This window comes from Malaya genurostris, chromosome 3 (genome assembly GCF_030247185.1).
Source record: "Malaya genurostris strain Urasoe2022 chromosome 3, Malgen_1.1, whole genome shotgun sequence".
NCBI lineage: Eukaryota > Metazoa > Arthropoda > Insecta > Diptera > Culicidae > Malaya > Malaya genurostris.
Genome location: NC_080572.1, coordinates 165,954,175 through 165,979,311, shown reverse-complemented (window position 1 = coordinate 165,979,311; position 25,137 = coordinate 165,954,175). Strand labels below are relative to the sequence as shown.

General features: G+C 35.9%; 1 protein-coding gene and 1 long non-coding RNA gene across 9 annotated transcripts in view; both read right to left on the bottom strand.

The window, feature by feature from the left end:
* Nucleotides 1–3,833: 3,833 nt before the first annotated feature.
* On the bottom strand, nucleotides 3,834–9,191 carry LOC131439472 (uncharacterized). Its single transcript, XR_009231131.1, has 3 exons — nucleotides 9,015–9,191; nucleotides 8,880–8,956; nucleotides 3,834–3,968 (listed from the first exon to the last, which is right to left on the bottom strand). It is a non-coding gene; the product is annotated as an uncharacterized LOC131439472 (long non-coding RNA).
* Nucleotides 9,192–15,538: 6,347 nt separating this feature from the next.
* LOC131439583 (semaphorin-1A) overlaps nucleotides 15,539–25,137 on the bottom strand; it is a 125,517-nt gene continuing 115,918 nt past the window's right edge. For 7 of the 8 annotated variants that reach the window (XM_058610770.1, XM_058610772.1, XM_058610773.1 and 4 more), the window contains 6 exons: nucleotides 20,949–21,356; nucleotides 20,553–20,888; nucleotides 19,252–20,301; nucleotides 17,869–18,043; nucleotides 17,564–17,807; nucleotides 15,539–17,109 (listed from right to left, as the gene is read on the bottom strand). In XM_058610770.1, coding sequence (XP_058466753.1) covers nucleotides 17,080–17,109; nucleotides 17,564–17,807; nucleotides 17,869–18,043; nucleotides 19,252–20,301; nucleotides 20,553–20,888; nucleotides 20,949–21,356 — 2,243 coding nt within the window. In that variant the 3' untranslated portion in view covers nucleotides 15,539–17,079. Of the gene's footprint in view, nucleotides 17,110–17,337; nucleotides 17,808–17,868; nucleotides 18,044–19,251; nucleotides 20,302–20,552; nucleotides 20,889–20,948; nucleotides 21,357–25,137 lie in introns of all 8 variants that reach the window. The other variant, XR_009231147.1, reaches the window with a different exon arrangement.

Here is a 25,137-nt window from a genome sequence, read left to right as displayed (position 1 = left end):
CTTCCGAATCATCCTTCTCGTCATTTTCGCCCTGTGGAATAAATACCAACGTATCGGCTACAGTGTAGCCATATCTACAGATTTTTTAATAACTATGCTAGGAAAAAATCGAATCCATTGTTGACGTATTACCGGATCTTTTGGAAACCGGAAAAAGTCAGGTTTGGATAGAAATGCTTAATGCGACCACAGTGTGGAACACAACAGTTCATTTTTCTCGTAAAACTAAACACACTTTCGTGTTTACACTAATTTAACAAATCTTTTTTGGTTACACTTTAATTCACTGAAAAGAAAAACGGCTTGATGCCAATTTTAATTACACAGTCCTGCCACTATAAACATTTATTACCAATGAGATTGAAAAAAAGTGAAACATTCTCCGAAAATTTTCATTTTCATTGGTGAGCTAAAATTATACATTTTAATAAATTTGTTTTCTGATTTTCTATATACTTGGCATCATTGCTCGCGTACCCTGCAAAAGTTTTTTTCTTTTCACAACAACATCAAAATCAGCCAATCAGAAACTGGTCCATTTTGGAAGAAAAGCAGCCCCCCCAGATGTCAGGTCTTGTCTTAGCTTGAAACCAAATCTACGGATTTGACTTCAACGAAAAGTGGCATCACTGGCTCTACAGCAATCAAGAAAATTACATACAGTTAGGCTATTGTTCGCCCGATTATATACAGTGTCTAAGGTTCGAGTATATGTTAGTTTTTGCACGTTACACGTTTGTGCCCTGTAAGAACAAAATTAAAGGGTTGTATGCAAGACACGACCGAGCACAATTCTCGGTTAATTTTTCAAAAGGGCGTATAAGCAAGTGACAGTTTCTCTTTGTTTACTTTCTCTTCTATCAATTACCAAGCGGTTTTTAAGTTTATCACTCAACTCTTTGCATGAAATGAAACCCGAAACTTTCGACTTTCAAACAGAATAACGATATCAAAGAAAATCTTTTAAATCACATCACAATAATCGAAAGAGAGAGTGATTAAAGAGAAGCTGTCACTTGCTTATACGCCCTTTTGAAAAATTAACCGAGAATTAGGTTTTTTACCGTCACTGCTAACCTCAATCGGATGAACACATTTTGATAGTCTAGCAGAACTGCTAGTAAACAGAGATTTTTTTGTTTGTCTGTTAACAATTTGGATGAGTACATTTACGGTCCTTATCGCCTAAATAGAGTTTTAAAACATTTGTTCACGATTGGATACGTTTTTTTTGTTTAAGCTTGTTTGTGAACAGTACCGCTGAACTGTCAAGGATGAATGCTTGTTCATTCGTGACGTCACGATAAAAAATCTAATTAGATCGAATCGAATCGAAGAACACATCTTAAACAATATTCATTACACTTTGCAACTAGTCGTAATAATCGTTTATAAATCTCAAAAACAAACCGTATCCAATCGTGAACAAATGTTTTAAAACTCTATTTAGGCGATATGGACCGTAAATGGTCTCATCTAATTTGTCAACAGACAAACAAAAAATTCTGCACTGTCAAAATGTGTTCATCCGATTGAGGTTAGCAGTGACGGTAAAAACACTAATTAAAAATGAGATTCCCATAATAAATACAAAACTAAAGATGATAATGGATACACTGAACTGAAAACTTATTCAAGTGACTAATTGCAAACTTTCTTTAGTTTAAGAGCTTAGATCAGGGGTTCCCAAACTATTTTGGGTCATGGACCCCTTTAATAAAATTAACTTAGGCCAAAGACCCCCATCAACAAATTGCCTTGCTAATTCAATTTCTTGCTTTTTTAATATTGATGTAAAATACTTACCAATTTCTGCGTATGGTCAAATAAACACAACTTTTTAGCGAAAATATTTCAAATAACAACGTATATCAAACAATAGGGGATCGATTTCTAGACCTCGTCGACCCCCATAGTCTCTTTTCGTTTACGCCCGCCAATGGGATATCGACCCCAAGGGGTCTATATCGACCACTTTGGGAACCCCTGGCTTAGATTGTATGCGAATGATAAAATTGCCAATTAGATTCTTTCATAATTGACTCGATTTTATCACAGATAATAGATATACAGGCTCGAACTAAATTCTTCAAATTCCTGTGTAAATTTCAAATTTGCTATAAGTTGGAAACACTACTGCCACCACTCGACTATTCGTCGCGATCTTTCAAAACGTTCCACTACGTTCCGGAACGATAATAATATTCTCCTGCCTATTATATAAATATTACAACTACAACAATTTTAACACTTTTCGCACGATTTCACAAGTGTTAAAGACAATTTTATTTCCATGTCGCATAAATCCCACAAGAATTCAATCGGAATAAAACAAAAATAAACTTGCCATTTTAACTAACAGCAAAACAAAAATCTAGCGTGATGTGAATGTCGCTCCCAAAATGGTGGCTCATGTGAAAGCAGTACCCAAATCGTGGTGACATCTGTAAGTGTTCGCACCGCTGATTGAGCAAATTTTACACACAGTTCATATGTGAGCCTGTATATCTGTTATTTGTGAGTCTTTTCTGATTCCTTCCCACAAATTTTCACACTGTTTAGTTTTTGAAAAACGTCCTTTAACTGGAAGTCAATTATGATGACCTCAAAGTTATTTGAAAGCTTAATTTTAGATACGAACAAACACAAGATTCAAACATGTACCTATGAATTATTAATTTTATAATCAGTGAATCGATTCAAAAAAAAATTTATGTAATTTAACGAAAAATGTTCTACCAGTGAACTCAGTAATAGTGTAATAAAATGTAATAAATCCTTCTTTCAAAGCGTCGATAATCTTCGTAAAGTGTCGGTAAATAATATGGAGGCCGTTTTAAGATACTTTTCAGATTTTTTTTAATTCTTTGAAGCGTGAACAACTACTTATTCAAATTGATACTGCATAACGATTCGCATTGCATTGCTTTGTTTTTTTACTCTTTGTATGGATTGTGTCTATGTGGTTCTTAGAGCAATATTAGACCACAATATTATGCTTCATAAGACTATATCATTGTCTAACCATTGCACGATTATTGTTTGGTTCAATAATAGGTTCTGAGGGCTTATACTGCGAGATAGTTCATTGTGTTTATACACATTTAATGAAAAAGAATGATTATCATCATAACACAACTTTGAACTGAGTTTTCTTTGCGAGCCACCGTTTTTCTCGTATGTAAATGGAGATTCCAGTATGCACACTACCCTGTTTTGAAGCGTACAATATTGAAGTGATGCTTTCGAATCAAGTTGAATTAATCAACAAACATCGAGATACAAGCGCTTCAATTTAGGTCCGAAAATCTATAGCCTGCTAGCTACCGGAGAATCAATATCAACAGCTAATTGGTATTCAATATACTCAAGTGAATACACAGCATATATACAAAAACGACTATCCATCGAGCGAATGGATGTAACTTTCAGTTTTGTCATCAACTCACCAGCCGAACTACTTGCTTCGCTCACAGCCATATATTTAAAGATTCCTTTTGTGCGATAGCTCGTACTGCAAATCGGACGAGTGGATGACATAATTATGACAAGCTATGATTAGCTCGGGAAAGCATAGGTCAACTCGAACCGTTTTTTCAACGGTGTGCTATTGAAATACTTAAACGGCGTTATCTCATAAGTTTAAGTTAAATGTTTCCGCATCGATTGGTAGTTAAATTATACAAATCCCTCAACTGAGTTATAAGTATACAAAATGATGATAAAAACCCTTCTTAATCCACCTAGTGGTGTGATAATGCCTTTCTCTTCTTTCATAACAGTCTCATGAAAATATGTTTCATACTTTTATTAGATAATTTTGGACACTAATTTTGACAACAATTGATTCAGATTGATTCGAGTAGTTCACAAAAGCATGCTTCAGGGTTTATGTCACACAGTCAGCATCATTTTTCCAAACTAGTGCTTGACATTTGCGTTGCCTATTTGTAATCAGTGATGCTAATCTAAAATAAAAAATAGAGGTGATCCTAAAATTTTGGCACCCATATATATATATATATATATATATATATATATATATATATATATATATATATATATATATATATATATATATATATATATATATATATATATATATATATATATATATATATATATATATATATATATATATATATATATATATATATATATATATATAAGAGCGGTAAAAATCATCGTGTTTTGTCGGTTACGTCACTTATGCTATCATATATCTGGAACCAAAAGTCACAACCATTTGATCTTCGAACTTGATCAATGGCCCGATATTAGCTTTCAAACGAGCCCAAGTTTGTTAAAATCGGAACAGTCATCTCTGAGAAAATTGAGCGCGTTCAAATACAACGCTTTTTGTCGGTTACGTCACTTATACAATCATATCTCCGGAACCAAAAGTCACAGCCATTTGATCTTCGAACTTGATCAATGGCCCGACAGTAGCTTTCAAATGAGCCCGAGTTTATTCAAATCGGTTCAGCCATCTCTGAGAAAATTGAGCGCGTTCAAATATCTTCGAAAAGTGCACACACACACACATACACACACACATACACACAGACATTTTCCGATCTCGTCGAACTGAGTCGAATGGTATATAACACTATGGGTCTCCGAGGCTCCGTTCGAAAGTCGGTTTTTCCAGCAATTCTAATACCTTTCTATAGAGAAAGGCAAAAACCCTTCTTAGTCCACTTAGTGGAATTTTCATATATCTTGAAAAATCACCATAGGGGGGAGTACATGAAATTTTCGAAATCGAAAAAAAATTTTTGATGCCAAAAGGCTTAGAATTGCATGAAACGTCGAGATTTAGTGTCATCTCGAAAAAAATTTTTTTTGAAAAAGTCGACTTTTTGGGACTTAGAAAAAATATGAAAATTTCCAGAAAGTAGATTTTTTCAAAAAAAATTTTTTTCGAGATAACACTAAATTTCGATGTTTCATGCAGTTTTAAGAGTTTCGGCATCAAAAAAAATTTCGATTTTGGAAATTTCATGTACTCCTCCCTATGGTGCTTTTTCAAGGTCGAAAATTGTCAAACCTTTACCACCGGGCAGCACCCCTTACGCATGTCCGATTTAGGTCAAATTTTGCATGAAGGCTTTTTTCGAGGTGCTTAAACTTTTGAGCACTAGAACTTAACGAAAATAGAGGTGATCCTAAAATTTTGGCACCCATATATATATAAGAGCGGTAAAAATCAATGTGTTTTGTCGGTTACGTCACTTATACCATCATATATCTGGAACCAAAAGTCACAACCATTTGATCTTCGAACTTGATCAATGGCCCGACAGTAGCTTTCAAACGAGCCCAAGTTTGTTAAAATCGGTTCAGTTATCTCTGAGAAAATTGAGCGCGTTCAAATACAACGCTTTTTGTCGGTTACGTCACTTATATAATCATATCTCCGGAACCAAAAGTCACAGCCATTTGATCTTCGAACTTGATCAATGGCCCGATAGTACCTTTCAAACGAGCCCAAGTTTGTTAAAATCGGTTCAGTTATCTCTGAGAAAATTGAGCGCGTTCAAATACAACGCTTTTTGTCGGTTACGTCACTTATATAATCATATCTCCGAAACCAAAAGTCACAGCCATTTGATCTTCGAACTTGATCAATGGCCCGACAGTAGCTTTCAAACGAGCCCAAGTTTGTTAAAATCGGTTCAGCCATCTCTGAGAAAATTGAGCGCGTTCAAATATCTTCTAAAAGTGCACACACACACATACACACACACACACACACACATACACACAGACATTTTCCGATCTCGTCGAACTGAGTCGAATGGTATATAACACTATGGGTCTCCGAGGCTCCGTTCGAAAGTGGGTTTTTCCAGCAATTCTAATACCTTTCTATAGAGAAAGGCAAAAACCCTTCTTAGTCCACTTAGTGGAATTTTCATATATCTTTAAAAATCACCATAGGGGGAAGTACATGAAATTTTCGAAATCGGAAAAAAAATTTTGATGCCAAAAGGCTTAGAATTGCATGAAACGTCGAGATTTGGTGTCATCTCTAAAAAAATTTTTTTTGAAAAAATCGACTTTTTGGGACTTAGGAAAAATATGAAAATTTTTCTAAGTCCCAGAAAGTTGATTTTTTCAAAAAAAATATTTTTTGAGATGACACTAAATTTCGATGTTTTTTGCAGTTTTAAGAGTTTTGGCATCAAAAAAAATTTTCGATTTTGGAAATTTCATGTACTCCCCCCTATGGTGCTTTTTCAAGATCGAAAATTGTCAAACCTTTACCACCGGGCAGCACCCCTTAAGCATGTCCGATTTAGGTCAAATTTTGCATGAAGGCTTTTTTCGAGGTGCTTAAGCTTTTGAGCACTAGAACTTTACGAAAAAAGAGTTGATCCCAAAATTTTGGCACCATAATATATATATAAGAGCGGTAAAAATCAACGTGTTTTGTCGGTTACGTCACTTATACCATCATATATCTGGAACCAAAAGTCACAACCATTTGATCTTCGAACCTGATCAACGGCTCGACAGTAGCTTTCAAACGAGCCCAAGTTTGTTAAAATCGGTTCAGCCATCTCTGAGAAAATCGAGCGCGTTCAAATAGCACGATTTTTGTCGGTTACGTCACTTATACCATCATATATCTGGAACCAAAAGTCACAACCATTTGATCTTCGAACCTGATCAACGGCTCGACAGTAGCTTTCAAACGAGCCCAAGTTTGTTAAAATCGGTTCAGCCATCTCTGAGAAAATTGAGCGCGTTCAAATAGCACGATTTTTGTCGGTTACGTCACTTATACAATCATATCTCCGGAACCAAAAGTCACAGCCATTTGATCTTTGAACTTGATCAATGGCCCGACAGTAGCTTTCAAACGAGCCCAAGTTTGTTAAAATCGGTTCAGCCATCTCTGAGAAAATTGAGCGCGTTCAAATAGCACGATTTTTGTCGGTTACGTCACTTATACAATCATATCTCCGGAACCAAAAGTCACAGCCATTTGATCTTCGAACTTGATCAATGGCCCGACAGTAGCTTTCAAACGAGCCCAAGTTTGTTAAAATCGGTTGAGCCATCTCTGAGAAAATTGAGCGCGTTCAAATATCTTCGAAAAGAGCACATACATACACACACATACACACACACACACATACATTTTCCGATCTCGTCGAGCTGAGTCGAATGGTATATAACACTATGGGTCTCCGAGGCTCCGTTCGAAAGTCGGTTTTTCCAGCAATTCTAATACCTTTCTATAGAGAAAGGCAAAACCCTTCTTAGTCCACTTAGTGGAATTTTCATATATCTTTAAAAATCACCATAGGGGGGAGTACATGAAATTTTCGAAATCGAAAAAAAAATTTTGATGCCAAAAGGCTTAGAATTGCATGAAACGTCGAGATTTAGTGTCATCTCTAAAAAAATTTTTTTTGAAAAAATCGACTTTTTGGGACTTAGGAAAAATATGAAAATTTTTCTAAGTCCCAGAAAGTTGATTTTTTCAAAAAAAATATTTTTTGAGATGACACTAAATTTCGATGTTTTATGCAGTTTTAAGAGTTTTGGCATCAAAAAAAATTTTCGATTTTGGAAATTTCATGTACTCCCCCCTATGGTGCTTTTTCAAGATTGAAAATTGTCAAACCTTTACCACCGGGCAGCACCCCTTAAGCATGTCCGATTTTGGTCAAATTTTGCATGAAGGCTTTTTTCGAGGTGCTTAAACTTTTGAGCACTAGAACTTTACGAAAATAGAGTTGATCCCAAAATTTTGGCACCCTTATATATATAAGAGCGGTAAAAATCAACGTGTTTTGTCGGTTACGTCACTTATACCATCATATATCTGGAACCAAAAGTCACAACCATTTGATCTTCGAACCTGATCAACGGCTCGACAGTAGCTTTCAAACGAGCCCAAGTTTGTTAAAATCGGTTCAGCCATCTCTGAGAAAATTGAGCGCGTTCAAATAGCATGATTTTTGTCGGTTACGTCACTTATACAATCATATCTCCGGAACCAAAAGTCACAGCCATTTGATCTTTGAACTTGATCAATGGCCCGACAGTAGCTTTCAAACGAGCCCAAGTTTGTTAAAATCGGTTCAGCCATCTCTGAGAAAATTGAGCGCGTTCAAATAGCACGATTTTTGTCGGTTACGTCACTTATACAATCATATCTCCGGAACCAAAAGTCACAGCCATTTGATCTTCGAACTTGATCAATGGCCCGACAGTAGCTTTCAAACGAGCCCAAGTTTGTTAAAATCGGTTGAGCCATCTCTGAGAAAATTGAGCGCGTTCAAATATCTTCGAAAAGTGCACATACATACACACACACATACACACACACATACACACACACACAGACATTTTCCGATCTCGTCGAGCTGAGTCGAATGGTATATAACACTATGGGTCTCCGAGGCTCCGTTCGAAAGTCGGTTTTTCCAGCAATTCTAATACCTTTCTATAGAGAAAGGCAAAAAGGTTACGCGTTTTGCATTTTTTTAATTGACCCCTAGCCCCGTATATTAAAGAGAATACACTTAGATTTTTTTCCCTAATCTTGGCAAAAATTTGCCGTGATTTGAACAGCCGAGGGTTCGTCAAACATTAAAACAACTGAAATTCTCGGTATTTTTCATTTGACAGATAATTAGTTTTACCGAGATTTTCGGTTTCGAGAAAACTATAAGTTACCGAGATCTTTGTCGCTTTTGACAACAAATTGCCGAAGCAATTAATTAAAATAAAATTTTAAATATAAAATAAACATTCCAGTTCAAATCATTATCATTGATTTTTTTATATTTACATTATGTTGGCTGTTGAACTAGTAGGCTGGGAAATGTAAAATTTAAAAAATATTGCCAAACACATACGGTGTAGAATGGATGCACTTCGATGTTATTTACAGCAGAGAACACAATTCGATTTTCCACAGAAAGTAAGATTCCGACTACAACGAAAGTAATGGCTCAAACAAAACATTGAATATTTAAAGAAATATGTCATACCGGAGTCCAATAAATTTCATGTAGTAGATTAGCGTTGCGAGGATTTTTATCCCGTAAGAATGCTCTGGGGGTTTTCTTGTCACGAATAATCGTCGAACATTTAACAAATTTGTTCTTAATATCACGAAACATATCGCTATATTCGGATACAATTTTTATTTGCTACTAATTCCACGTATGAACACATGCACTTACAACTCAGTTTTACACTGAAGAAAAATGTCTACTTTGATGAATCACCGAATTTCGGTTGTCTAAAAGTTGTTTACCGAAATGAAATTCATAAATGTTTTCTCGTCAGTGTAAGATGGAATACGAATGTGTACGACGTTTCGTGTTAGTGCGGTAAAAATTCGAGTATTTAGCGGCCCTTACACGAGTCATTAAAAATGTCATTACTAAAAAATAATATCATTTTAATTAACGTGTAATGTAATGCAGTAATGACGAGATTTCTATCAAATTTGAAATACATCATTACTTAGTCATCATTAAAAATGACAAAAATAATGCTCGTGTAAAGGCCGCTTTTAACGAAAAAGAAATAATTTTTATCCGAACTATTGACAAAAAATAAACTGAGTAACTTCTACTCTGCTTCTGAATTGCCAATGAATTTTTTTCACAGTGCTTTGAAAATTTTGTTCTATAAAATCGACAGTCCCACGACAAAAAGGCCTAACTGCAAATGAGAACCTCCCTTTGTATATTATTACGGAGCCATTACTGCAATTTCTTGAAAGTTTCCAATATAAATCGAAAGCTTGTAGTTTTAACTTGAAAGTTTTGCGAAGAGTAAGGCGTCAAATATAAAATCAATCCGGTAAATCGTGAAAGAAAAAGAGACAAAGAGAAACTGTCATTTGCAGTTAGGCGTTTTTGTTACAGACTAACAGACATGACAGTATGAGTAAATTCTTATAGAAATTTTTTTTTGTGATGCCCTAGTTCCACCTATATTGTACTGCGCGAACTATTTACTATTGGCACACCCCTTGTGTTACGTAAAAGTTTTTTTACTAGTTGGTTCCCCCTCGTTTGTCAACACCGATCAGCTGCTCGCAGGGATGCCTGATTTCATCAGAATATTTGAAAATGAATCGTCACAATAAATTATTGGATTACGTTGATAATATATTTAACATTTTTAGCGATGTTGGAAGGTAACCATTTATTTTTCTCAACTTTGTTCATCTAGACTATTTTTGATTGTGTTGGTAATTTTCACCCGAAATTAAGTGGCGGCAGACCAGAAGTAAGTAAATATTGTAACAAAACGGGTTCGATTTTGTATTGCGTTGAAGAATGAGAAGTAGGCACAATTCTGTACACGCTTAAAACTAGTTACTCAAAAATGAGTAAGATCTCACTCATGTACAGAAAAAGTGGAACAACTCTAATTTAGAGTAACTCCGAAGTTACTCAAATTTGAGTTCTTCCACTGGAAACGATATTTGGGTAAAATCTACTCATTTACTGAGTAATACTTTATTCGTACATGTACAAAAATAGAGTAACTATCACTCAAATTTTGTGTGAAATTTTATTTCACATATACCAAATTTGCAAAAATTTGTATTGTATTAAAATGTTAAATAATTGAACTCAATACTATATCAAGTGGTGGTCGCTTGGAGTAGTGTGTTATGCTCAGGCACCAATCATACACTTATTCCTCATAAATGACATTTGAGCATATTCGTTTCCATTCTAAAGCACAACACGAAGCTGATCATTCCGGTTTTTGCAGACACAACACCGTTTGTGTTGATCGACTCACCCTCGAAATACGCGTCTCACTAACAAAAAATACATCCTGTTGCTACAAATGGTTATTACAACTTTTAGACTTATCGCGAATGCGAATAGTAACTATAAAACGAGATTTTGCGTTAAACTCAAATTTAGAGTAGGAGTTACTCAATATCATTGATGATAACTACTCAATTTTTGACGTTTCCATGTAACATTTGAAAATGAGTAACTAGTACTCAAACTTTGAGTAACTTTTTCTAAGCGTGTATATAGTTTTGGCAATATGTATTAAATCTGTATCCTGCATGAAATTCGCATGGACGTATACAAATCAATACTCTACAGGTAATTCTGTATGAATGGCAACTCTGTTGGTAAATGAAAATGAAATGAACACAGTCTAGATGACAGACAGGATGTTTTTCACGCTTAAAAATAGTTACTCAAAAATGAGTAAGATCTCACTCATCTACAGAAAAAGTGGAACAACTCTAATTTAGAGTAACTCCAAAGTTACTCAAATTTGAGTTCTTCCACTGGAAACGATATTTGGGTAAAATCAACTCATTTACTGAGTAATACTTAATTTGTACGTGTACCAAAAATAGAGTAACTATCACTCAAATTTTGAGTGAAATTTTATTTCACATATACCAAATTTGCAAAAAAAATTGCTCCTTTTCTGAGTGTATTGTATTAAAATATTAAGTAATTGAACTCAATACTATATCAAGTGGTGGTCGCTTGGAGTTGTGTGTCAATCGCCAATTAACATACATGTCAGTTATGCTCAGGCACCAATCATACACTTATTCCTCATAAATGACATTTGAGCATATTCGTTTCCATTCTAAAGCAAAACACGGAGTTTATCATTCCGGTTTTTGCAGACACAACACCGTTTGTGTTAAGCGACTCACCCTCGAAACACGCTATCTCACTAACAAAAAATACAACCTGTTGCTACAAATGGTTATTACAACTTTTAGACTGATCTTGCGAATAGTGACAAAAAAACGAGTTCTTGCGTTAAACTCAAATTTAGAGTAGAAGTTACTCAATATCATTGATGATAACTACTCAATTTTTGACGTTTCCATGTATCATTTGAAAATGAGTAACTAGTACTCAAACTCTGAGTAACTTTTTCTAAGCGTGTTGATAGGGTAACTGACGCCATCATGCCATATGCGTGTACTGTTCCAACTAAAGGAATATTCGATATGACCGTTAAAATGATTGAAGAATCTAATTTGAGTGTCCTGTCTGTTAGTCTGTGTTTTTGTCGTGGGACTGTCGAAATGTTGGAGAACGATCGTACCCAGTGAATTTTGTCGTGCTTTGTCGGACCGATTGAGCCCAATACGGCGTTTTTCTGACCCGGAGAGACAAATTACCTTAAGGTTGAAACTTCTATAATCTAAACACGGCCTATCGTATGATAGGCCCTTGCGAAATAATGTTCATTATTCGTGTTTTGTACGCAAGCATATTGTACATAATTTCGTAGATTGGGCTACCGTCTACAAAACTATGTCGATTAATGTGTAAATGAAAGTTTTAGAACCGAGAAATGCATTATATTTAGTAACATTCGCAATGGTCTATCGTACGATATGCCCAAATCACATGTCCATCCAGTCGTAGCGCTGCGATCGGACTGACTTCGAGTAATTCTGCAACATGTGCATCAACCGCGTCAACCTAAAAGCTTTTAAGTTTACATAGTATATTGCTAGCGCGAAAGAGTGCAGAGATACTAAAACTATACACTGGGGTCTTTTTTTACGCAGATTTCCGAAGTTCCGCGGTTTTTTTAACGCAATGTTCCGAAGTTACGCGGTTTTATTACGCGGATTTCCAAAATTACGCGGATTTTCCAAGTTACGCGGTTTTCTTGTTTTGTCTTAGAAATGCATGAAGCTTCGAGATCCGTTGTTATCCCAAATTTTTTTTTGAAGTCAACTCTTTGACATTTAGAAAATTTTCGATTAAAAAAAAAATTCAGATTACACTAGATCTGGACTTTCTTGCATTTCTGAGACATTTGGCATAATTATTTTTTGCATTTTGCGGTTTCTTTCTACGCGGATTTCCAAAGTTACGCCGTCTTAAAAGTCGATTTAAAAAAATGTTTAAACCCCCGCCCACTGCTCACAAAGTCTTTGTAGACGTTTCATTTCCACAAACATTATGGAAATTTTGTTAAATCTATTTTAGATGACAAATAGTGTTATCATGTCAACAACTTAGCCGATTGTCAACAACTTTCCTTTCGAATGGGAAGGTGATTTGCAATGAAATGATAAATTTGTTTTTTGACCATTCGAATATATGCGCAGTTCTTTGTTTTCACGCATCCAATTTTACCATATCGATTAGGTACTTTATGAAAAATAGTCGATGGGTAAACATGCTTTATTTTGTCTTAAATGTATGAATTTATCAATGTAATAAATAGGTTTACTATCGAAACATGACAAGATTGTAAGAAAAATGCAACTTATTTTTCGCAGATACTACTAACCGGACAGCTATTTTCAATGCGTTTTGCCTTTCTCTATAGAAAGGCAGTAGAATTGCTGGAAAAATCCACCAATCGACTCAGCTCGACGAGATCGGAACATGTCTGTTTGTATGTGTGTGTATGTGCGTGCACGTTTTATCGATTTTTTTTTACCGCGCTATTTTTTTCAGAGATGACAGAACCGATTTGAACAAGCTTAGGCTTGTTTGAAAGCTACACTTGAGCCATTGATCTAGTTCAATGATCAAAAGCCCGTGACTTCTGGTTCTGGAAATATAACGGTATAAGTGACTTAACCGACAAAACGAATGTTTTCTATCGAGCAGTTTTCTCGGAGATGACTAAACCGAATTTAACAAGGATTTGGATCGTTTGAAAGCTACTGTTGGGCCATTGTTCAAGTTTGAAGATCAAATGGCTTTGACTTCTATTTCCGGAGATATGATGTTATAAATGACGTAACCGACGAACGCATTGTCTATTTTATTCCTCAGAGATGGTTGAACCGATTTCAACAAGCTTAAGCTACTATTTAGCCATTGATCAATTTCAATTATCAAATAGCTGTGACTTCTAGTTCCGGAGATTTATTTATTTATTTATTCCGTTTATTCATTTAACAATATAATAAGTCCTCATGGATATATCAGTCAAGTTATAAAAAATTCGATCGTAACACTTTTTGAATAAACTTATATGACGGTTCATTAAGATCGAAAAGATTTTCAAAAGTGGAAAATGTTTTTATACATGTAGTTATCATTTCATGGAATCCGAAAGTCGTTCGATAATATCTCGGTTGAAGTAGACTAGTAGAAGGCAGCGATCGTTGCGTGAAACAAGTGATTGTCTATCCCGTTTTCAAGAGGGACGAAAGGACTTGGAAGACGACGAACGTTGGGGCCGAGTGCGTGAATTCATTAAAAACGAGGCGCAATCATCGCTTAGATATATGGAATCGGAATCATCAATATCCGCAGCGTCGATTTATCCTATTTTGACAGAAAATTTGGGTCTCAAAAAGGTTTGTGCTCGAATTGTTCCGCACACTTTGAAACAACACGAAAAAGACCTCAGAATTTATCATTCAAGAGGCCAAAAGGACCCAATCTTTTTGTATTCGATTGTGACTGTTGACGAAACATGGTGCTTTGAATATGAGCCCGAAACCAAGTGTCAAAGTGCGAAGTGGCAGTCTTTAGAGGAGCCGAGGTCGAAAAAAACGCATCAAGAGAAATTAAAAATCAAGTCAATGTCGATTTTTTTTTATGATTCCAAGGGCATTATTCATAAAGAATTTGGACCAACTGTGTTTTATGTTGCTGTTTTGAAGCGTTTGGTAGCACGTATTAGTCTTATTCGGTCGGAATATCGTGAAGAAGGAAGCTGGCGATTATTGCAAAAAGAAGTTTCGCCATCGCAGGATGGCTTGTTCGTAAACAAGAATGATGATACAAAATCAGCGAAAAAAACAAGCCAAATAACAAATTAGATCGAACATTTTTCATTACAACTTAGGTCTGTACCAGAACTGATGTTTTAGTTAGATTGACGTTGTTCCTATAAATGTGCGATATTTAAAAGTGTGATTGATTCGAACGTAAACAGTAATACGAATTTGACGTACTTTCGAACGTATCGCATACGGCCGTGAATTTAGTTATATCGTTTTTTTTTGCCCATCGTCAATCGGGTGGTTCCATGAATTCTCAGTTATTACAGATACACATGCAGCAATGATATACAATGATTTCCAAGCGTTTTTACCGGATAAACTATGGGAAAGAAAATAATTTGCATGCTCGAGCTCTGCCTCTAAGGTTTTTTGCCAACTTTTACTTCCGCAATCGTGGACATTGATTGGGTTGATGAAATTTGGCAGTTATTTTTATTTTTTTTAAATGCGTATACTTTGAACTATTTACTATTTACCCACCCTTCTTCCCCCTCGTAGAACGTAGACTTTTATGAAAACCCTCCCACCTCCCTCCGAGAGTCTACGTGGTTTGTGAATGGCACCTTAGAAAAGTTTATGAAGTGAGTTTGGACTTACTCCATCCGCTTCAAATGTAAAACAGTCCAATTCTAGCTCATTAGAAACGGTTCAATCGCACGACCGAGTTTAAGATTGCTACAGTATTTTACACGTAATAATCATTTCTTTTGTTCTAGTTAGTCGTATAAAATTCTCTTTGTTTTTGTTATATTTATTATTCTGTAAATGTGTTTAATTCAAATATATACAAAATAAAACATACTTTTGTCATCCTGAAAACTACGTCATTTTATTCTAAAATTATTCTAGAACATGAAATTAACTTCTACACGTAAATTAATTACAATTTTCGTCCACGATTTAACGAGTTACAATGTCTCGAAGTATTTATTACAAACTCTCAACGAATTATTCATTCATTCTTCTATTTAAATAAAAATATTCTACAAGTAAGGTTGTCCATTTGTGGGTTTATACTTAATCCCCTTACAGATAAAAACCTAGTGCGATCTACAATACAAAATAAAAAATACTCAAGTTTATCACATTTTTTGTTCGTATTTAACTAAGCATAAATATATAAAAAAATCTATTCTCATGGTTTTGTTTTGTTCACAATTACATAGCCTAACTTTTCAAAAGATGATCTCATCAACGAACCACTCGATCTAACCCAAAAAATGCGTTATATTCGGTCTTAATGGATGGATGTCGACGTTCACAACATGTATTGCTTTTCAAACAAGGTTGGAGATGCTTACACTAAACAAACGAAACTTATTAAAAAAATGTTTATAGAAAATACTTGCGTTGTTGCTTAGCGTTTCGCGTTTAGTTTACATTCCGGAGTATTTTCGATTGAGATTCTTGAGCAATTAACATAAAATGTTCATAATAATTACATATAAAAATTCATAATAGTTCTCTATGATGGAAAATGAGTGCCCTTTTCTAAATTCTCTGTCATGAATATCGATTCCCGGTGGCAATTTTTTGTGTGATACTTGCGCGCTAACAGAATAATTATTGTGAATTAAAGACTTGCTAAAACTAAGGGCTATTAGCTAAATCATTAATGTAATGAAAAAACAAAGAGTGCATTTACAGTAAGAACCAGGGTCAAATTTGGTGTCACACATGGCAAATAATCGCATCATATACCTAGACATGGTATGAACATCACTTTTAGCAACTTGGCGTAGTAGCTTTAAATGATAGATATTCTTGTTTTAGCAAGAACTTGATAGTATGCCGAATATTAGAATACGTATACAATTTGACGCCCGTTCTACTGCACCACTCGTAATTATGAATTGAATTGCTTCCCTATCCAAAACGGAAATTTGGTCACTTGTTCATCCGTTTATGGTAAGCCCGTTTCCTTAAGCAAGGGTATACCTAGGTATTATAGTTCATTCATCGGGGGATGGACGCATATCAAAGATTGTGAGTAATGTTCGCGAATGGTTGTCGGCCTAATAGTAGGGTTTACCATTGATCACAAGCATCACAAGGATCACAAAAGGCATTTCCTGTTTTTTTGCGCACATTTCAGTGCATAATGGGCACGTGGTTTTATTCTACTGTAAGGCCTCCATTTCTGAATAGACCAACTACGGTTGGCTAGACAGGGAATGGGTTGTGCTAGGCACGCAGTCTCTCACTATAATATTGGTCCTGTACACATATTTTCCGTCCTGTTGCTTCTATCAGTATCAGCTCAAGGCAATGAATGGTGAGAAAGTTACAAATTACATTTGTAACTTTTTGAATCACTTACAATTCTTCTAAGGTTTGAATGTCTTCAACTGTCGAGTCTGTTGGAAAAAGAAATTCTTATTGTATGTTACGTTTCCACTTCGGGAGGGTTATTTTCTGCTATCGTTATCGAATCAGTGTAATTTCTTCTTTCGGTTTTGATGTTGTTGGAAACATGTATGGTATTTAAGTTACACAGATGAAATTTGCCCAACATAGTGCGTTACGGTTGATTATTTTAGTTAAAGAATTATTACAAATCAAAAGAAGAACTGTTCTACCAGTACCTTAATATGCTTTAGATGAAAAAGAAGAAACAATCCACAGGCAGAAGAAGGAGAGATAATTTTGACGACTCCAACTGGTGAAGAACTTGAGTGGCGGTCGAAATATCTAAAAAGTGTGTGTGTATGTATGGGTTGCGGGAGGGTTTGCGCAGTAGCACAGCGAGCGGTTATTTGTCCCAATCACCGAAAGCAGTCAGTCTTACTATCAAATATACGTCTTCTTCACCTTCTGCAGGGTGCCCATTCCTTTGCTGATGTCCTTTTCCAAGTTTTCCGTGGAATTTTTGCATTCAACACTTCGATCCTTGAAGTCGAAGTCAATATTGTCTTTCATGTTATTTTGCTGTTGCTGTAGTTGTTGAACAATTGCTTGATGTTGCGTGTGATACTGATTGGTGTTCATCAGTAGATTGACATCTTTCCCACTTGTTCGGTTCTGTGATAACATGCTCAAATTCTTGGCGTGGTGCCTGTCGGATGAAGAGTAAGATATTATTTGTTTTCTAAGTTCGGAAGTACTGAAACTCTTACCAATTTAACTGATTTCGATGCTCACTGCTGCCGGGAAAGGACGGCTTTCTGATAAGAAAACGACGTGTAATCAGACCACCGAGTAAAATTCCAATTACAAACGAGAACGCCACCAAAATACCGTAGAATTTCCATCCTAATGACGCAACGGAAATGTCTTCTTTTGCGATGGAATCTGAAATTTACATTTGAATGTAAGTTTGGAAAAAAAACTTCTTGGTACATCCTAAATCATTATAACAAAAGTCTCCCGCATGTATTACTCGAAACGAAAAATTAATAATTTTGCTCTTTGCATTCAATACTGAATATAAAATATAATTATCTGCTGGGATGTAGCTCACCAAAAATTTATTCACGAATTCAAATTATAGACTTCTACGGCATACTCACGTACCCAGAGTGGGGGCTCAAGGGGCCCTGGCCCCCCCCGAAATCAGAATAGTAATGAATGATGCGAAGCGAACAGTGTCAAAACTGAAGGAAATTGAGGTTAAATCCAGGGCACAATAAAGGACAATAATAAAAAAGACACTAAATTATACTGGATGGATGATCGGAAAAAGAAAGTGCGCGAGCTTATCATAGTTGGGCAAGATTCTGCAGATAAGGTAATTATCATGCTGCTGGATCCCGCATATACTTATTTAGGACTAAAAAGACGAACGCAAGTGCACTTCGAGTACATGTTTGGAGGGATTCATTATTATACGCTAGAGAACAAAATGATTACTCGACAAAAGACTGAAGTCGTGCTTCGAAGCGGCACGAGTGCATGGAAGGCTGGGTTTCTGGGATTGTCATGGTATACTTTTCGAGGATTACCTCAATGCAAGTATTAGCGTGCATTGATGGAGCGATTAAAGACCGGCTCCAGTTACTTGCCCATCCACCTTGTTCACCTGATTTGGCCACTTATCTAACTATTATCTGTTTCCAAACATCTCTGAGAAATCGATGTGCCTTTCGTGTTGAAATTTAGAACCGCTACTTCCGGGACCTGAATTAAGAACATGGGACCTGAAATTTAGAGCATGTTTTCCGTTCTACACGAATCGGAGTTAGGGAGCTATCTCGGAGCACTTGAATGATTGAATTTTGTGCACAAACCCTATGAGCGAAAGCAGATCATACAATGTGAAATTTAAACAATAACAAATTCGACCTCAAGCCAAACACGCTGTAAGGTTGTGAGTCTCATATTTTTGGTTTATTTATATTGTCATTCACTATGGTTACAAATGTTTATTTGATTGAGTTTAATTCGATACAATAGCGAAACTTTGTACTACAGAAACAATCATAATTGCGCAACCAGTGCCACTGCGGGAGTCTTGACACGTGTTATGCATACCTAAGTAGGCTGTCCTTGCTAAAACTTACCTGTCTTATGATGATACTGGTGGGAGCTGATTTTGTTCGTCAACTCACTTCCTTCGATTGAGGTCATTGATATTTCATTATCTATATCAATCGGACCAACGGCGGACACGGTTCCCCGAGTGGACTGAATGATGACGACGTTTTTCGTATCGCTGGGCTTCTCCTTTTCAGCACTACCTGAGCCATCGACCCGTGTGTACACATCGTTGTCCTCAGTTTTGTGCTGGCGTTGATCACGTTGATCATACTTTTTGCAGATTTCGTTTACTTTTAAACCATCCAACCGTTGGTACAAATTCTCAATCGAATAACTGTTGGTGGGTATATCTTCCACGGCACGACATTCTCGGTTCACGTCATCCCAAGCACAATAAGGGTCTTGCAGTTCCAAACATTTACGACAAGATTTGAACTCGTGTTCGTTGCAATTGCTCAACGGAAGCGATATGATTTTTCCATTGCTTATCACAATAAGCTTTTTATTCTTTTTGGAAATAGTCAACTCGTTGACTTTGTTTCCTAGTGGGAAGGCCTGCGTTTCACTAATAACGACTGTTCTGATATCACCGGTTGTGTTGGATGATAAAATGTTAACAAATTTGATAACCTTTCCATCGTTAGTGCCTACAAATATAATGTCATACGTTTTCCCATCGAGAGCTTTCACCTGTGGATCAACTGTGATTGCCGATAGACGGTAGAGTAAACTAACTCGCGTAAAAACTGGTCGCGAATGAAGGGAATTCACTGCAGAATCCATTAAAGTGTTCATTTTAACAAAATTCACCGAAGCTTTCGGCAACGTTCGACTGTCATCAACACACTTTCCTGGGCGAGGCTCGGGAACTTGGCTCTGAGGAACCTGCAACCAATTAGAGTGGCTATCACGTTGCGATTTGAAAGGACCTTCGAACGTGTCAAGAATATCCTGAATCGAGAAAGCACAAACGGCCGATCCTCCGATCGCATTCTTGGGAGTAGTCATGATTGCGTAGATAATCTGATTCGAACTACCTCCATAAATGCCGTTTATTGTTTTTGTAGTGGATTCTGAGGGAGTGAAATTAAACAACATTAGTTTGATGAATCTTTGTAGCGTGAATGTGCCTTTTACAGACGACTTTATTACGTGCTAGTTAATGCAAACAAGAATCTACGTTCAGGAAATATACTATTCTTCTTATTATTATACATTTTAATGTTTGCCTAAATGCACATATATTTATCTATTTGTCGTCCAGTAAAAAACATCCCCAATTTTCAATAAAAAAAGTCAGCCAATGTTAAAAAAGTGTACTCACGAATTTCATCAAAGTAGAAAGGATACTCTCCAGGAATGGAACAATTCAGTCGCGCTTTCAGAAACGACGTCCACTTGTCGTTCAGCGGATGTGGCCCTCCTTTGTCGTTTTTGCACACGCGGCTAACGCGGGAATAGATCGCTTTGCCACAGTTCATGTACTCGACGGCCACCTCGCGGAAAAAGAATAACACGTATCCGTTGTGTTCAATCGCACTTACGAATGCCGGCTGATTAAGCTGCTTGCTGTCATACTGTTCCGTTCTTTGAGGTTCTCGGTAAATCAACGGGTCTGCACCGGAAAAATCGGCCACCGTCGCTGAGTATAAATGACCATCTAGATAAAAATGTATGTAATTTAAAATTTGCTATATATAACTGATATAACTACATCTACCTGTATAAACATAAGTGCTGTTATGAAGCGGATTATACGGACATCGTCCGAGTGCTTCCATTTCGTTGCTATCATAGGCTATGGTCCCATCGCTGGGAAGTACGTTATAGTAACGACACAGCGGTTTGTACGAGTTCGTCCCGCACAGCATAATCCTATTGGCCCCGACCCGTGCATATACGCGGATATAATTTTGGCAATCCTGATCCAGCTTGCCCTTAAGCGTACACAGTTCTCGGTGTGCATCCGACGAGCTCCATGTCACTCGTTGGTTCGCATTCTCAATCAGACGGTCGAGACTGATGTTGTAAAGTGCATTCCGTGCTCCGATCAGTATCGAAGCGTCGTCCTGATCGAGCAGCTTAAAATAGTCAGTGCTGTTGCCGAAAAAGGCTGGTATCGTGTTATCTGCGAAAGAAAGAAGAGAATGAAGATGACCGTGGATTGGAAAACACAACACGATGAATATTAAAAAAGTTCTCGCCGAAAAGAGACAAATAGCAACAGGAGTCAAACGTGAAAGAATTCATGTAACGTGTGTAAAACTGGTATCCGATTTGTTCATATCGATAAAATATAATTCAATAAACTCGTTCATATAATAGATGGGTTCGATTAGATATGTTGGTGTTAGCTGAAACGCAACGGCGTATAAGATTCCTCCGAAAATGGAATATCATGCTTCAAACAAAGACACAGAATTACAATTTCTTATTGTAATATCTTTGTTCATGCTCTTTGATCAATAATTACTTTAAACGAAAATGCATCGTATTAAGCAACACTTACACGAGACAAGAATTACAATCAAGCATATTATTGTTAGCACAAGAAGTATTGATAATACATTTGATCGTGTATGCTCATCAATCCGATAATACTTTCTCTCCAGAGAGGAAATTGTTAAGTATGTGCAATGAACTCTTCTCTCGATTTTTCCGTATTCAGTTGCAATATTTTACAATTTTACAATGGGAGGTTAAAGATTCGCAACTAAATAAATGCAAAAATTTTAATTTTCTTTGACTGAGTTACTGTTTAAAGTACGATTTAGACGATCCGGCTCCTTCCGTCACAGTCAACCTCCATCACCGTCACCGTCAACATTAATTACATGCATTCTTATGGAGCCATTCACACGTAACGTCACCGTCACGGAACGTCTTGACAAACGGAGCGTGTGAACGTTTCGGTAAAGAAAGTATTAACCTAATTTTGACGGAAGCTGACGTTCCGGTGACGGTTACGGAAGAAAGCGAACCGTCTGAATCATACACAACTCGGACTCGCTAATTAGGCTACGGACCAGATTAAAACGCAGTTACAAATTAGAAATTAACGTCAAACACGCGAAAATGTGACAAAAGAAAATCTGGTATGATATAGCAAACATTGTTGCTTGAAACTACAAAACAAGATAACTAATTTTTCTTAGTGAGTTAGTCTGTTCCAATCAATATTTTAATAAAAAATAACAAACAATGTGCGTTTCTTTCAATTTCACAGTAAATTTAAATTGAAAAATCAGTTTCAAATAAATGAAGTTTTGATTAAATTAAAATTTGTAGTGCTTTAGGTTTACAAATTTTTTATTTGAAATAAATGGACTTAAAAGAATTGATTATTTCAACGAACGTTTCTGTTTGTTAAAATCATACATTTATGTTGGTTTTACGGAATAAATTTTCTTTCAAACTAATATTTAACGATTTTATTTCTGATACTACTTTTATTTCGAAATATATTTATTTTCAAATTTTTAAAAACCAAACTTGATATTGGAAATTTTAAAGAAATCTCTTTTGTGGCTCCGGTTTTAATAATATTATAAATTATCAATACATATGTATAAATTCTTGAACAGCTCCTAGAAATTCCTACATTGGAATTCGATCAACATCATTCATAATTTGATACTATTTAACGTGCAATGCACCATTTTACAGACGAAAAAAATTGTGCAGCTTTACGCGGGTGCCGGACGAGTAGGAGAAAGGTGCTTAGCAATGGTACAAAAATAACACGCTGCTGTATGATCAAATCTTGTGGAAGAAGTCTCTTGAATTATTCTGCTGGTATCAGAATATCGATTCCATTAATTCATCTGACTCTAAAACGAAGTAAATTAGGTATTTATATCAGCAGTTATCTATTTAGTCCAGTCTCATTCGCGAACATGAATAGAAATCATTGCAAAAGTTTACCATTTTTCGAAGCAAGATTTGTTTTCCACGTTTTACTCAAATGTGAATAGAAATGATGATGACATCGCAGCAAACATGGATTGTTTCTTGTTTGATGTTTGCAGCAGTAAATAAAAGGCTGCACACCTTGAATGAATGAATCGATTGATAGTAGTTCATACCATAGATAAACAATTCAGTTCCTGTGTGGTATTTGTTCGAATCTACAATCAAGTGCGCCTTGAAGGTTGTTCGCTTTTTATTCTGTTTCGACGCAATTGGCCTCTCAAGTGGTAGTCTTTCCGTTCGGAGAATAAACTGCAATGTTGGGTTATCGGTTTGCGAAAGTCAGGTGTGAAAGATAAACACTTGATTGTACGAAGACCCTTGGTTGATAGCTGTATGAGTTACGAGGGTGGAAATACGTAACGCTTCTTGTTCCATCATGCATTTTGAAGAGCATGAAGGACTGTACGAATTATTTGGCATTGTACCAATGACATAAGCACACATATTTAATTTCCTTCAGTGGCACGGGATAAAACCTTGAGTCACAGTTGAAGTATGAATCGAAAAGTATTGAATATTTAAGCAACCATTCTTATAGATAGCTTCTAGGAATATCAAGTCGTTAGGTTAGGCTATCGATACTATCGATCGACAATAGATTACTACATTACCTCACTGTTTGCTATTAGCTCCGGAATTCATCAGAGTAGTCATCTCTGAGTAATTTATAATTTTGCTATCCCTAGCCGAATTTGTTTAAAAACGGGAATTATTTTTATTTATTATTATTACTATTCTTATTGAACACCTTAATGAATTGATGCAAAGCTAAGACAAGATAAGATAATGCGTGATGCAATTTGGAGATACAAAGATCCGGTGTTCAAGGTAACTTTTTAATGTTGATCAGTTCCGATCCGAAATCAATTTCGATATTCGCAGTCATTGTTTGGAAGCCAAATGCCTTCCGCTATAATCAATTTTGGCTACAATGAGCGATTCTTCAACAAGTGCCGACTATTTAATCATTGTTCGAATGAACTGAACTTTCATTCAACCCGTAATACTATCAGGAAATCTTTACTTTAAACTTTAAACACTTTGTTATTAACATTAGTTTTATCTATCAGTTCAATCCTGTTAGAAATGATTAATCCAATCGATGAAATAACATATTTCTCTTGGATATTCATGATCTGTTGGTACAACAGATGAAAGTGTTTTATGTCAGTTTAAGATGTGTTAAAAGTTGTACAAATTTCCAAAGGGTCTAAAACCTTCCAAACGGTCTAGAAGCTCATGACAGACTCTCTTCGTTTACTTTCTGTTTCACTTATTTCTGCGTCGAAATGAGACTAATACACAAATGTTCGTTACCTAACATATCATACTTATAGAAAAATAAAAAAATGCGGTGTCACTTTACACGAATATTTAATGAATAGACTTGAAAATAAATGAGTTATTACTAGAAGCAAAAGTGAAAAAAGAGAAAGTCTCATTTCGACGTGAACATTTCAAAAGGGCCTTAAAACAATTGACAGATTCTCTTTTTTTACTTTCTCTTTCGATTATACCTGCGTTATTACGTAATTGTTCGTTACATATATGATACTATTACAAAGCTGGAGATATTTTCTTTCATTCTATATGCAAATTTCGTAATTGAACGTGAAAATTTAGGTGTTATTAACAGAAGAGAAAGTAAACAAAGAGAATCTCTCATTGGTGTATGTGCCCTTATGAAATGTTCATGTCGATTTGTTTGTGTGACCTTATCTTACCCCAATGCACAGTGGTTCAAAAGCGCAGTTTCACGCTCATAATTGATAACTCATAGAAACGTGATTTTTGAGGTACAATATCTTCAGCAAAATTGCTCAGAATGATAGACGCCATCTTTTGGCAAATTTTATTGTTGTGATTAATCCCCCTAAACTTGAGAAAAACGTATTATTTTAGCTCAGGGCCAACATAGGGACTAAATTACTTCGACA